General features: G+C 25.9%; 5 protein-coding genes across 5 annotated transcripts; 3 read left to right on the top strand and 2 right to left on the bottom strand.

Moving 5' to 3' along the window:
- Positions 1–1128: 1128 nt before the first annotated feature.
- Positions 1129–1899, top strand: OCT59_028122 (uncharacterized protein; the record flags this gene model as incomplete). Its single annotated transcript, XM_066147087.1, has 2 exons — positions 1129–1704; positions 1795–1899. 2 exons carry the CDS (start codon positions 1129–1131, stop codon positions 1897–1899), a joined length of 681 nt encoding a protein of 226 aa, XP_065993836.1.
- A 2942-nt stretch (positions 1900–4841) lies between these two features.
- OCT59_028121 (uncharacterized protein) lies at positions 4842–6059 on the top strand. The gene has a single exon (XM_025313156.2). The coding sequence runs from the start codon at positions 4882–4884 to the stop codon at positions 6025–6027; it is 1146 nt and encodes a 381-aa protein (XP_025187906.1). The 5' UTR covers positions 4842–4881; the 3' UTR covers positions 6028–6059.
- Positions 6060–7432: 1373 nt separating this feature from the next.
- Positions 7433–8487, top strand: OCT59_028120 (uncharacterized protein; the record flags this gene model as incomplete). The annotated part of the gene is made up of 3 exons (XM_025313155.2): positions 7433–7985; positions 8061–8277; positions 8367–8487. 3 exons carry the CDS (start codon positions 7433–7435, stop codon positions 8485–8487), a joined length of 891 nt encoding a protein of 296 aa, XP_025187905.2.
- Positions 8488–9120: 633 nt separating this feature from the next.
- OCT59_028119 (uncharacterized protein) lies at positions 9121–10311 on the bottom strand (the record flags this gene model as incomplete). The annotated part of the gene is made up of 3 exons (XM_025313154.2): positions 9121–9367; positions 9451–9673; positions 9768–10311. The coding sequence occupies 3 exons, from the start codon at positions 10309–10311 to the stop codon at positions 9121–9123; spliced, it is 1014 nt and encodes a 337-aa protein (XP_025187904.1).
- A 2043-nt stretch (positions 10312–12354) lies between these two features.
- On the bottom strand, positions 12355–14281 carry OCT59_028118 (uncharacterized protein). Its single transcript, XM_025313153.2, has 5 exons — positions 13952–14281; positions 13474–13845; positions 13337–13399; positions 13058–13206; positions 12355–12987 (listed from the first exon to the last, which is right to left on the bottom strand). Exons 1-5 carry the CDS (start codon positions 14106–14108, stop codon positions 12820–12822), a joined length of 909 nt encoding a protein of 302 aa, XP_025187903.1. The 5' UTR covers positions 14109–14281; the 3' UTR covers positions 12355–12819.
- Positions 14282–15992: the final 1711 nt, after the last annotated feature.

Here is a 15992-nt window from a genome sequence, read left to right as displayed (position 1 = left end):
GGTTAAGCCTCCTAAAAATAATTTCAGGGACCGAAGATCCGTAATTTAATGGAAGATCATTAATGTTGATAATCTATCAAATTTATGGCGTAATGCCCCCCAGTGTTAGTGCATATGATATTTATAAACCTAATGATAAGTAGGCTAATGTTACATTTTAGATGCTTTAATCCATCAAATTCCACCACGAGCATGGTAAAATTCTTGTGATTGGTTAATATAACTAATATTACAACATTTCATTGACGTTTATGTGGCGTAACTCAATACGTTTACTGATCATATCTTTTATTCTTATCGAACGATCCGTGAAACTTTAGTATCTTTAGTATATAAAGTCTTTGCGGTATCTTATATTTAGGTACTTTACTAATAAAAGCTCAAAAAAATAAAGAATTGTCAAAATCTTAATGAATAAGATAATACAAAATAAGAATAAATAATAACACGCTACGCAACTTTATTTTTTTCTCCTTTCTCGCATTATACTAGCAATCTTGCACACCTCTTTTTTAAAAAGCTTTGATTAATACCATGACTTTATAATCTTATAAAATACTTTTTTCCCATTACGAAGATACATGGTCAGCTGACTTTTTTTTGTTGCAAATATATCAAACGTTTATCACAAACAATGATCTATTTTTCATCTTTTATTTTAATTTATTTATTTTCAATGTTTGATTATAATTTGAACAAATAGGAGTGTGAGACGAAATTAAGTGCATGATACTGCTGCGCCAATTTCGTCGGTCATTGCCGGACAATAATCGGCAAATACCGGATATCACATGCATATGGGTAAATATAAGATCTATTTTATTATCCGACTATTGGTCACGCTGATAAATTTTTAATTAGAATAGATCAGATATGTGCGTTATTTAAATGCGATATAAACTTTTTATAAAATGTTACATGATCGTCCCCTACTTTTTTGAAAATTTGTTTTTGTAGTATCACGACTCGTGACTCGTGTGAACAAAATAATGTGATTTTGTGTACGGAAAATTCCTCATAAATACGTCCATTGTATCTATTAAACTGCCAAACAAAAAAAAATCTAACAATCTTGTTACGCGCCAGTTTAAATTATTATAATAATAATTTTCACTCAATATGTTTAATATGTTTGAAAGAAAAATTGTTGCTGAACAAACGGGAAATACCCTTTTTAAAAATGCTATTGGAGAAATAGAAACCGATTTAAATAATGTAAATTTACAAAGTAAAGCTCATGAAATTTTAGAAGAAAATTGGAAGCAAGAGTTTGAGAATAAATTCAAGAATAACCCATATTATAGTTACCATTTTCCGAATGACGATATCATTAAGAAAAAACCATTAGTCAAATTAATTACAGACTATAGAAAACACCACGGGATGATAACGATTCAGGAAGCAAGAACTATTGCCATTAAAGAAATTAATGATTGTTTAAATGGTCAAGACTCAATGGAACTAAATTATCTTAGTCCAATAGTGGAAATTACAAATAACGAATTAGAAAGAAGTAATCAAACTTGGGAGAAACAAATTGAACAAGCTACCAATATAAACGAAATTGACCAAATTAAAGATCGAGTAATAGCCAATATTAATAAAATAGGTTTCAGTAAAAGAAAACAACTTCAAATAATGGATTATTCTTACGGAGATTTAATAAAACGAAGGCAATGCTTTACGTATGATGACATTTATTACGTATGTTATAATCATTTTTTCAATTAGATGTATTATTATTTGTACTTATATGATATTAACACTTAAAATGAATCTCAATTATATGTCTAGATTGCAAGCGACAGCAAACTAATGCAAAAAATGCGATATTGCAATTTTAAGAGAAATTGGACCGGCGGAAATTCTATAAATAGACTTCAATTCAACTCGATTTAATTGAACTTGGAGGATCTAATATTAATGATTTTTTTGATTTTTTTTTATAAAAAAAACATTTCTTATCTTATTAAGTAATTCAACTTGATTTTCTTATGTAAATACCAACTATATAATTATCATAATATGCAATATTTATTTATGTACTATATATTATTCTGTTAGTCATTTATTGTTGAATAAATAGGTTAAATTTATAACTAGTAATCAAATAGGTAAATGAGATTTAATGGAATTTTTAACAAACCTTTGAGAATTAATCTAAACTTTTATTCTAAGGAAAATGAGAATTTAATGAACAATTATATTGCTTTAATTTAATTTAGATTCGCAACAAAATGTAAAAGCTCAATAACTTAAAATTTTTATTTTACCCTCTTTACTTGTTAAAAATTTGTCGAAAAAGGTCAAATGTTTAAAATGTACATTCACCGTTTCGATTATCACTTTTCGCTTTCACTTCTCTTCTTTTCATCTCTCAGTCCTTTCGTCTTTCTTGTTTATCCCGCTTCCCATAAAATTATGGTAAGTTATTAATTATACGTTATACAAAATTTCGTTTATCCGTAAAATGACGTACGTGATGAAGGACAGTTAAAAAATCACTTTTATAATAAAAGTGAACCGTATCTGCTGGCAAATGGGGAAGTTAAATTTAGTGACAATAGGATTAGGCAACTTCTACTATAAGCGCTCTTATTTGTGCTATCCTTATATATTTATTTATTTATTTATTCATATTTATTTTTATGTCATACTTATTTAGGGTTGGAATTTGGAAAACGATATATAATAAAATTTAACAGAAAATAGTACTTATTTGTCCTGTGGCTATATTTCCATGAATTATTTTGCCCACCCCTTTTCATCAACACATAATTTATTTAATTTAGGCAAAAATTTAAAGGTGAAAGTTTTTATCCGGATATTGTAACTATGCTAAACAGAGAATTGACTTGGAGCGGCCAAACAGTCATGACAAAATCATATTCTTTAGTCAATATTAGTATTTCACTTCATACCATACGGCATGTTTGTAACGGAGCATAATACATAATTATCGGGCGAGAGATCAATTGAAAAACTTTGCCTACCGTATAAACAAAATAATTTGATAAAAAATATCATATTTAATTCATCTAAGATTGTGAATCGATATGAAAAATTATTTTCTATTTTTTTCTTAATTTTGTAGGAGATATTTTAGAGTCTTGAAAGAAGTCCTATAAAAAATTTTTCAGAAAAATGATCACATGTCTGAGTTTCTTCGGAATAAAAACTAAGAAAAATGATCATTTATCGGAGTTTTTCCAGATTTTTTTATAGGGTGTGGTGACGATATTAACGTTAATGGATTTTATCGTCAGATTATAATACACGGATATCCGTATTCATTCGCGGATGTCGGATATCTACACTATATATATCCTTTATTCTTATCGTTCTCTGTTTTTTCTTTGTATTGTGTAGAATTCGTAGATATGTAACTATACAATAAATATTCTATCATGGAATAATTAATTAGACATACAGTATCAACAATTTTTATATTTATATAATAAATATAATGGTGTAGTTAGCCGAAAAACGGAGCCGAATTCCTGATTGCCGATCATCCGGACCCGGTTTAATCGCAGAAAATCCCCTGGAATTCCACGACGATCTACGTCTGAGCCGGGTCCGGATCACGTTGCGGCTAATTATTTTTGCCATTATACAAATAAATACTAAATAAAAACTATATACAATAAATATTATACTATAAAATCAATCGAATACATTTCACGTAATATTGGATAAAAAATATATATGTATACAAAAATGGTTTGATTGGTACTCACCGAAAACCTGTGAATAGATGAAGGGCCCGTTTGCATCTTCAGTTTCTTTTCTTTGCAATAATAAAATATAATCTCTGCGCCACATCAGATCATAACATACGAAAATTTTCGATTAAAAAATTAGGATAATTCTTAAAAAGTTTTTTATCAATTTTCATAACGTTTTATTATAAACGTATGTATAATCCTAGTAGACATATACTTACCCTATAAAAAAATTCTGGAAAAAACTCCGATAAATGATCATTTTTCTAGTTTTTTATTCCGAAGAAACTCAGGCACGTGATCAATTTTCTGAAAATTTTTTAATCCATTTGCGCGCAAAAATTTGTTTTTTTTAACGCCATTCCTATGACTACCTTACAAAAATGTCACGAAACGGCCGGCATTAAGAAATTAAAAAATTAACTATGTGACAAATAATGTGTGACAAATAGGATTCACACCTCGAAAAAATTATAAAAAATGGAAACAAGGAAGGGTGTGACGCATGTGTCAAAAACAGTCACGTGATTTTTTCGTGACATTTTTGTAGGGTACGCAGTAAATCCCATCCTATGCACTGCGCCACTAGCTGGATATCAAATATTAGTAATCCCTTTTTCGGAAAATGTTTTTATTATTGTTAAAAAAAAGTTACATAACCTACATTTTTTTAATAACATTTTTTTAACAACATTTTTAATATGATGAATTTAAATCTAGTTATTTAAATTAAGAATATACAGTAATTAGTTGAATTATATTTTTTTTAAAAAAAAAAAAAAAAATTCATTGCAGCAAAGATAGTATTAATATTTTACGATAACCTTGATTTAAAACCAACTTAGGCATTTTACCAACTTTGATAAAAAACTGGTTATGATAAAATTAGCTATTGCGTACTAATTTCGCGGAATTTGGTTAAATTTATAAAGTAGGCTTATTTTTGTATTCGATTATCACATGATTTTGCTTAAATATGGAAACTATCAAGGCAAATCGTTAGTAAATGAAAAAAAGTATAAATATGGTAATTCACGGAAGTATCTGGTTTTCTTCCGAACGACATTCTCTTTTTCCTTTTTCTCTTTTCAATTTTTTACTTATTTATTTGCCTTATAAAATTTAATAATAAAAGAAATTTTCACAAAATATTATAATGAAATCGAGTGTACCAGTGGAAATTTTACAAAATATTTTCGAAAATTATAAGGATGATATTAAAACTTTACATTCTATTTTACTTGTTAGTCGATATTGGGCAAGAATAGTTGTCGTGATTCTTTGGAGATATTCATTAGAGTTTGCAAGAACGTTTACTTCAAACTGTGTATCCAAGAAATTATTGGATGTATATCGTAGATACATTAATTCCGAAGAACTTCTCTTTGATTATCCATCATTTTTAAAAAGGTTAGATTGGAAATATCTTAAGTATGAACATGATGGGAAACAAATATTTCAAATGCTTTTACAAAAAAGTAAATATTTATCATATTTAACGATCGATTTATATAATGAAAATATTGGTATTTATGAGAATTTTGATATAATTTTAAACGAAGAAATCTTAAATAATATATCCTTAAAAAAAATCAAATTCTTAGAAATTAGTGATTTAATTCCTGAAAATCTTACAATACTTTCAAAAATTTGTGATGGTATTGAAACTCTTATCATTGAATGTGTTAGACAGAATCAAAAAGAAATTTCTAAATTATTACAAATTCAACATAATTTAAAAAATCTGATTATCACAAATTCTTTTCCATCATTTGATAAACCACTATTAAAACATTATCCTCTTTCGTTAACAAATATAAAATTTGTTAATAGAAATGATAATTATACTATTCATTCTTTAGATATTTTGCAAGCTTGTACAAGATTAGAAAATTTGGAATTTTACAAATGGGATATTTATCCGGAAGAATGTCAAGAACTATCGAAGATTCATTTTCAAAATCTCAAATCCTTAAAATTTGAGTATTCGGTACTTCCTTTTACGGTTCTAAAAGGAATTATTGAAGTAAATGGATCTAACTTGGAGAAATTATGGTTTATATATGAAAATTATGAAGAGACTGAGTTGGAATCATTATCAATAACTATAAATCAATCTTGTAGACAATTATCATCTTTAACATTACAAATCTATCAAGACAACACTCGTAAATACCGAAATTTTATTGTACATCTTGAAGGAATTTTACAAAGATTAAAATATTTTACATTTAAAGAGCATATATTCGAATCACCAATTAATATAGCTAATGTTTTAATTATAGTGAAAAGATTTATATAGAATATTATATTTTTTCTAATTAGTTAATTTAGTAATTAGCGTAATATTTTAGTAGTCAAATTACCAATTGTTCCAATTGTTTGTTTATTAATTCCGATCTACCAATAGCCCAATGCGCAATGCACGACATGTTCATGATGATCAAATCTCGGGGTTTTTTTTTTAATTTATTCCGTATTACTCAAATCGAGAGTTTTATTAACAATCTTCTTTAATTAATAGATTTTGTGCAATAATTGTAGTAAATAATATGAGAAAATCATATACGAATGAGTATACGCACAAGGTTTTACTTTGATATTATAAGTAATGAGAAAAAAAAAGAATTCAAATTATTATTATTTTTACAACTTGAAACTTGAAAGTTTGGAATGACAAAAATATTTTTAGATTTAGGTAAAACTATAAATAATTTTTATTCTGACCTTTAAATATTTTCATTATACAGAAGATCATAGAATATTATCTAGTATCAAATAAATATATTTTTTTTTTAAAAAAAAAACCAAAAAAGAAAATATAAAAAAAAATAAGTGAGTCAGAATTAATAATTAATGACATATGATATAATAAATAAAATTGTTTGAGAATCGGAAATATTTAAATTAAATTGTAAGAAAAATTCACCAATTAATATATCATAGCATATCATACTAATTTTAGATTTTCCGTCCTAAAAATTTATTATTTATGTATAAAAAAAAAATTAGAAATTAATCGAACAAAAAAAAGTACAAATATTGTTTATAGATTGTTTTGATCATTTGACAATTTATTTGATTGATTGATAAAATGTAAAAATCAAAATTGTTTGCTTGTTATACAAATGTCTTACAAACCGATTTATAATTATGACAATGAGTTTTCATATTAAAGTTCTTAAAGTACAGTACGTTGAATTTATCTTTATGGTCAATTACTTTCGTAGTACTACAATTTTTAATTTATCCCCGGGATGAGCGCGGATAATCCGAAAAAATCAAAATTATCAAGAACGATTTACGAACGAGATTTTCGTGCAATGAAAGACAACTACCCTTCCTAAGATGTAAGGTTTGCTTTATTTATTACTTTAATTATTATAGTGTTACAAGAAGGTACGGTCGGTTATAAGGATCAATTATATATACATAATAAATTTATGGGTTCTTTATCAATAAATAATTATGCATTAAAATGTGATATTAAACAAGCAATCAAATTTGAAACTAAAATAAATAAATACTCGAAATTTTAGACGTCCTCTTAAAAGTTTTAGCATATTTCATTGATTCAAATAAATATAAACTCCCCCTTCATTTTTTTTTCATTTTTTTAAAATATAAGGCTTTTTATGTAACATAACATTAAAACGAAGAAACGAAGTTTTTTTTAACAAATTAAAAAAAAAAAAAAATTTTTTATAATGCCAAAATATTCACCTATCATAATATTTTACATTATATTGCAATTAATAAGTTTATTATTATTAACCATATTAATCTTTTTATTGTTTAAATCAAAATCTCATTTTGCAAAGTGGACTTTGTTTCAACTTTTTATTTCTGCATTTGGTAATGGATTTTCTGCCTTACCACCAATAATTATGTATGGTAATGAATTAGTTGATCGGGCATTTGATTCTCCACTTTGTATTATATCAAATAAAATTTCAAATAATACAATATATCCTTTAGAATTATTTTCCTTAGTAATAACATTTTATTTGTGGCACGTGTTAGTTACACATAGACTCGATATCGAAAAAAAATGTTTTTGGTACGTTTCTGGTGCGATTTGGTTATACACTATTATTTTCAATATTATTGAGATATCTCGTTCAAGTAAACAAAAAAATTGGGGAGTTAAAGTTTCTCCTTTAAATTGTAAGGCAACTGATTGGTCAATTAATTTGGTTAGTTTTTATGCTTATGTAATACCAACTTCAATGATAACTTTTATCGTGGCGATCATGACATGTAAGAATTGATCTAGTCATATTTTTTTTTGCAGAAAAAAACGTAATTTTAATTTATTATTCTTCTCATGTTTAGGTCATTCTTCGGTTATACTATACAGACGTTGGAAAAATTTTAATAATAATATGAATAGAACAACCGCGATTAGATTGGGACACGCAGTACGCTTACAAATTTGCTGTGTGACGATCACAGCTATGTTTTCACTCAATCTTATTCCAAGAATCGTGTTCTTTAATAAAAATGTTGATTCTCCAATAATAACATTTGGCTCTTTTACTATAGCATCGGCGTAAGTAAAAAAAATTTTATTATAATGCACAACTTTTATTTAAATTTATTTTAATACATAAATAATTTTCTTTTTTTTTTTTTCAATAGTGGAATAATATTGTTTCTGATTTTTGGAACAAACACTAGAGCAGCAATATTTCTTCCGTTTTGTTATTATGTTCCTCCTGACAAACAACGAATTCAGGAAGAACCAATCTGCATCTTATAAGAAATAATTTTTTTATTATGATATCGAAAAAATTTATGCGTTTGAAAAGTTATGAAATTTGATCTACATTAGACAACAAATATATATGTAGTCCCATGACCCAAATATTTCATCATTTTGGGGAGTATGTCATTTATGCATTCATTTATGTATTTACCTTTTTTATATTATCATTTTATATGTTATTACTAAGGAAGTATCACTGTTCCAATTTATTTTTGACCGGGATTAGAAAATATTCGGATTATTTTTTATTAAAAATTTCCTTTTTTTTTTTTTTTTAAAAAAAAAAATAGATGCAACAAATAATAAATATCAATCTCGCAGAATTTTTTTTTTTTTTTTTTCTTAAAGATTTTTTTTTTCACGCTAATAAAATTTTTTTTTTCTATATTTTTGCTCTTAAAAAAAAAACCAATAATCATACTATAAATTATAATATCGTATATGTGTATATGTATATACAATATTTATAATTCATAAATTTTCATAACTTTCATAACTTTCATAATAATAATTAATAATAATAAATTTTTATATACAAAGTTATTTTTTTAAAAAAAAAATTCTATAGGAATCTATAAATATAAATATATACATATACATATAAAGTACTTATATTTGTTTGTTTTCTTACATATGACATATATTGTTAGAACTCCCAATATTTATATCATAGTCTTCGTATAGCGTGTTATAAGAACCTTTATCACTAAATCGATATTCATCATCTACGTTCGATTTTAAACATGCATCAGGCATTCTAGGTAATTCTTCATCAGGCATTGTAAATCGCAAATTATCTGGTGGAGCATAATAACATGGAAGAAAGTAAGCTGCTTTATTATTCGTTCCGAATATTAAAAATAAAAATGTCCCACTAAAATTTACAAAATGAGAAAAATGTTAGAAATCGAGAATTAAGTGCAAAGAAAAAAAAAAATTTTCGAAAAAATTTCTTACACTGAAGCTGAGCCAAAACCAGAAATTACTGCAATAGTATTGTTTTTACTTGGATCATTTTCTCTTTGTATGGCTCGAGGCACAAGTGGTATAGCCAATGAAATCACAAATACAAAACACCAAGCGCATGAACGCACAGCTTCGCCTAATCTTATCGCTGTTCTTCTATTCTTAATAGTAGCAAAATGAGACCAACGTCTATATAATATAAATGCTGAATGACCTAAAAAAAAAATTTTAAATATTTATTTATTGATTAGATATTGATGAACAAACATTTAATTCATAAAAAAAATATTTTTTACATCAAAACTTACATGACATTAAAATTGCCAAAAATGCCGATATAGATGATGTTATAATATATCCATAAAAAGATTCAGCTAATTTACTAGTTCTACAATTCAAAGAACTAGCATAAACACCCCAATTAGTTTCTTTAATAGCAAATTTCAACAAAATTCCATTATAAACCGTTGTATAAACCCAACTAATAATGGAAACGTATCGAAAACATTTTTTTTCAATATCTAAATCCTTTTTAACCAATGCGTACCATAAATAGAAAGATAAGGCACAACTGAAGAACTCAAAAGGATATATGAAAAATAATGAAAATTTCTGTAAGATCATACATAAAGGGTTATCATATGCTCGTTTTACTAAATCATCTCCATAGATTACTACTACTGGGAGATTAGTTAAACCACTTCCAAATGCCGTTATACATATTTGAAATAATGTCCATTTTGTAAAATATGGTTTTGATTTTAAAATTGTACACATTAGACATGATAATAATACAAGGCTTAGAATCTGCAGGAGAATATATAGGATTGCGACCGTTGAATATGTTGTCATTATGAAAAAACTATTAGTAAATTTTTTTTAAAAAAAAATTAGGAAGAGTGAGATACTTCAGGGGAAAGGTTAGAGATATTTATAAAAACTTCAAATTAACAGAAAAAGATTTGGAATACCTTGTAAGATGTTTCCAAAAATAACTATTCGATCATATCTGTCATATGTATCTACAAAATGTTTAAAGAATAAACAAACAAAAAGACTTTAGAAAAATAACAAAACTTTCAAATAATGCTCAATATGTATTATTATTTACAAATTTCCCAATTTAAGAATTATAGGTAAAGCTTATTCCTGATTGTTTCTTTCCGGTTACCTTTGTTAATAATGAATGAATGAAAGGTGAAGTTTTTATTTGTAAAGAGTATGAACGTACAAATCGAGACTTGTATGACGTGCTTTTTTTTTAAAAAAAAATTCTAACAAGAAACTTTTGCATTAGGAATGACGACTGTACCTTTTTTTTTTTATACGCTAGCTTATGCGAAATGATTCCATGATGACTCATTGTTAAACTTAAAATAAAACTTCACTGATTGGATAAATTGTATTGGATTCGCAGGAAAATATATAAAACAGAATGGAAAAGATAATTGCTTTCATAAATTAATTTTGATTTGAAATCAATTAAATAAATGCACTTAATAAATAATCTGATATATAGAATAGGATGTACTAACCAAATAAGGTAACCACAAATGGGATCAAATAAAGTAGGACAAAATCAATTAAAATTAAGTATGGACGACAATCAAAATGCTTAGTACTACATGCATATATTGTATTACAAGAAGTAATTTCTTTGAACGATAATAAAAAAACGGTTTTCAGAATTGTCAACATTGTTTTGACGAATATTACTGGCGCATAGTAGTAAAGTGGTGTGGTTGTGATGTCATTGATGATAATCAATGATGAGTAACTCGAAAAAAAAAACAAATTTTGTAATATCGACCCTTCTAGAGTTCTACCCTCGTCTCCAGACCTTTTCCATCGGTAACATCTATCGGTAACATCTACCGTTATAAAATCCCAATAACACATGCAGAATGGATGAAAATTCTTTTGATTTGCATAATAAACTGAACATTAAATTAATTTATCCTTTTTAAAGAAGAAGTCAAAAATTGGTTACGTTACCATTCTACTGAATTTGGTAATTTTTTATCAGAATTGTTATTACTTTAGGCGATACAAAATTCGTAAATAGTCTTTTTTTTTTATAAACAAAGGAAATCATCAATTAAAGTTAGATTAGTTTCTCATTGATTTCAGATTTTTACTGGGTAAATTTTATATAATTGAAATTAAGATTTTAATTGGTTCCTCGCATTACAAATAAACAATTAAGAGTTTCCTAATTAAGAAATTTATAATTTTCAATGTAAAATACTAAGATTATGATTTTTGATTGTTCAACAAGGAGAAAAGAAAAATTATCGTATTGTATTGTCCATTATTAAATGAAAAAATGTCACCTTGATAAGTATCTCAAGAGTACATATTTTAAAATCATGAGACCTTTACATAAACAAACATATAATTTTTTTTAAATTTGAAAAAAATTAATTTTTTTATTTTCTTAATGGTTGTCGTAAATAGTTGGAAAGAATAAAAGTCAAGTAATTAATTATAATGGTTGTATGCTCTTATTTTATCAGAGCATTTTTTTTTTACTTTTTATTTAATACTATACATTTGCTTTTGCTTTATCATAATCGTAATTGGCTATATCATTTACAACTTACGTTTATAATATTATACCACCTAAGAATGTAATTCAAAATATAATAATTACGGCAACTAACTTTTATTATTGCACATCTCACGATACTAAGATACATCTAATAAAAAAATTTTCAAAGCTCTACATTATTGTCATGCGCCCACACTTATACATTATTATATCTTCTTAATTTAATTAATTAAAGCAAAAAAAAAAATCACATTTTCCGATAAATCTTTATAAGCTCAATTCGTCAATCTGGCAGATTATTTTCATCTTTCTAATGTGATTTCAAAATTGGATCAGTAACGATATGATGGATTAAAAGAAAAAATAACGGTTTATTTCATAAACATCTTTATTATTGTTATGTTAGTCACGTAAAGTTAAAAGGATTTATATAAAAACTACGAAAAAAAGTAAATAGTATAGAAAAAAATAAGCGGAAAAAAAGTTAATTCGTTTACAAAAGAAGGGAGAATACTATTGTAAAAAAAAACGAAATTGATATAACAAATTATTGCATGCTTAAATTAAATATATATTTTGTCTATGCCGCAGCAAAAAGACGATTCATATAATCTTATAACCCAAATTATTTCTTAAAATTAAGATATTTTCATGTTTAAAGTAAGAGAAAATTTTGTATATATATGTATGTATATATATATTATTAAAAAGATTTTTTTAAAAAAAAAGTAATTTCGAAACATGATGTTTACGTGTCGAATATATAATATACTTGTTGTTGTTTTTTTTTTTTTTGAAGTTTTTTTTTTTTAATTTTTTTTAGAAAACCATCGTATTGATTTAAGATAAGTATTAGTTGCGTTAAAATCGAATTTATGTCCATCATAGCCTGAATCGTACGTCTTATCATCGATCCTCCAAGCTGAAGTAAGTAATAATCTAACTGTTTCAAAGTTCATTGAAACATATGTCGTCATCTAATCAAAGGTAAAAAGGAAAATTTAAAATTTGTAAATAAATAAATTAATTGTAACGTTTATTGCATACCATAGTGCCTAATGGTCCTGCCCAATCTCCTATTGGAATATATATTTCTTTATAATGAACTTTCGACAATTCTTGGCATTTTTCTAAAAATTGGGGAACACAGGTTTCTGGACTTGAATTGATTCCTTTTGCTTTAAATCCCGAATGAACTAATACAAAAATGATAAATAAAAAAAAAATCCATTTAAGGATTCATTTAGACATTTAATAATTACTGTGTCACTCACAAAAATGCACATGTGGCGCATTAAAAAATTAAAATCCGTACTACAAACATACTTGCTTCTATTAGTTGCTTGTCACTATGATCAATTTCAAATTCGAAGAATTCTACCCACCCACCTATTGAAATTTCAAATATGTAATCGATGAGTAATCATTGTTTATATTTTTATTTTTAACAAAAATTACTTTACCTGGAATAGTTACGCGGATCATTTCTTTTACATAAAATTTCCATTTCTCCAATACTACACAATTGCACAAGAATCGTTGAAATACGAAATCAAACGTTTCATTGGGAAACGGTATACCATCATTTAAATTAAGTTGTAAGAAAATGACATTTGATGGTATATCTTTAACATCAGGAAATATTGGCGACATATCTATGCCTACAAATGTAGCTTGTGGATATTCTTTTGCCATATCTATTATCCAGTGCCCAGCTCCGCACCCTATATCTAATACTTTCGCATTTCCAGACTTTAATAACTCATGGATCGGGGAAGAAAAATTATTTTTCCAAACAAATCTGCATATGTTGTGTTGTAAATGTAATCTTTCAACTGTAATAATAATATTACGTGAAGGTTTTTATTATTTTACAAGATAAAAAATTTTAAAAAAAAAGCAACCCATTTTGAATAAATTATTTTGTTTAAAAAAAAATACCTTCTTTATCATCGTTTGGAAATAAATAAGTTACATCAGTCAAATTATGATATCTTCTTCCTTTAAAATAACGAAACGAGTCCAAAATATTTTTGGAATTAACAGATTTTAGCGGATCCGAAGAATCAAATTCTCGGTTGGAACGTTCATTTTTCATATTAGTTAAAATATAAAAAAAAAACTGAAAAAAAACGTAAGAATGAGGAGAATGAGAGAGAATGAGGAGAGAGGGAATTAATGATAAAATTAAAAAAAAAGGAAAGTAAGAAATGATAAAATGATGTTATATATAAAGGATTGAAGAAGATAATTAAATATAAAAAAAACGATGGAGGAGAATTTAACAAATCCAAGCTACTTAATATATACGTGAAATTTTTTTTAAACCATGCAATGTAACCAACCGTTGATCATCCAATCTGTTGTAATATATCACGTAATTATTAGTTATCTAGATATTTTAAACTCGTTATCTCATGTTTGTTTTATTTATTGCACAAATTCTTGAATATTATTTACTATACAATAATTTCCTTCTAAAGGAAAAAGTCGTTTGTAAAGCCGTGTATAATAATCCTTCCAACTTCTAAAGTTCGAATGTTTGATCATAAGAAAAATTACTATAGCAAGTCATAATTAAAACAAAGAAATAAAATAAGTAGGAAGGTACAAAAGATCAAACAGGAGAAAAAAAAAGAACCAGAGAAATTTTTTTTTCGGTAACATAATTTAAATGATAATTTTTCATCGGAAATCAAAATTTTCCAAAACTATCATTACATCATAAATATTTATATGTAAATTTTAACGCGAATTCTTTGTTTGCTCAACAAGAATTTAAAGTTAAAGTTCGATAACAATCTTTATTGATACAAATCACACAAAAAATTTTAATACATAAACTTATGGTCAATGCTTTATTAGATTGACTGGAATTTGATTTTCACGTGTTTAAGGTCTGGCGGCAGTATTTTAGGGTTAGCATGCATAAATGCTCCGGTTATGAATCAGTTAAATCTCCGTTAATGTTCTATAAATTTAGTTAAATTAAAGATGAATTTCAAATTAACCAAACTTGTTTAACAAGAAATTATCTTCTTTGAATTTAAGTTTTAGATTAAACCAAATTCTTTGTTACATACATGACACAAAAATATCGTTATGTTTAAACGAATTTTACTGATAGGAATCCATAAAAGTAACAAGAGGCTTTGCTGTTAACTTTTTTTATCAGAAACTTTACAGGGCACAAGACAGTCTTTGTTTTACACAATAAATAAAGACTTATTAATATACTTAATACATTCTAGCATGTACTATAATACTATAATTACAAAAAATTTTTAAGTAACAATACTTGCATCATTATTAATAAATCTGTTTAGATCGCGTATTATTTTTGGGGTAACGTTGTAATGCGCGTCAATATTTTATCCTCTTGAAAAACTATAAAATATAATATGACTAACTTCTTTATAAGAGCACAAGAACCTTTTTAGCGTGATATAAAATGATCACAAAATTCAAACAATAAAATAATTACTTGCATCAATGAAAAATAAATATGACAAAGTCCCGATATGTAGAACCAATTTCATATTTATATTTATGGTTAGCTATTAACTGATTGGTTAGTTAGTGAACCAGAAATTTTCAATAGCATAAAATTAATATGCGCATATATAGAATATTTAAAATTAATATATGCATATATAGAACATCGAATTGTATAAAAGAAAGATCCATAATTAGAACAATCTTGATAATACAATAAGATTTTAAGATTTAAAAATAGACTTATCAAACGTGGATGGTTTGCTACAAAAATACTGGTTCTTGGCTTTAACCATCTTACCCATTATAGAGATGTTCGGTCGCATAAACCAATTTTTAACAACAACAGTATCTATAAATATTTGATTATTAATCCATTAAATAATATTGAACCTCACTAAATCACCGATAATTTTGCAATGTCCAATAAAACAATAATAAATATATAATCTAATCATAAATGCATTGATAATTACGAAATTTTGAT

Source organism: Rhizophagus irregularis, chromosome 8 (assembly GCF_026210795.1).
Source record: "Rhizophagus irregularis chromosome 8, complete sequence".
NCBI lineage: Eukaryota > Fungi > Glomeromycota > Glomeromycetes > Glomerales > Glomeraceae > Rhizophagus > Rhizophagus irregularis.
This window is presented reverse-complemented; position numbering and strand designations above follow the sequence as displayed.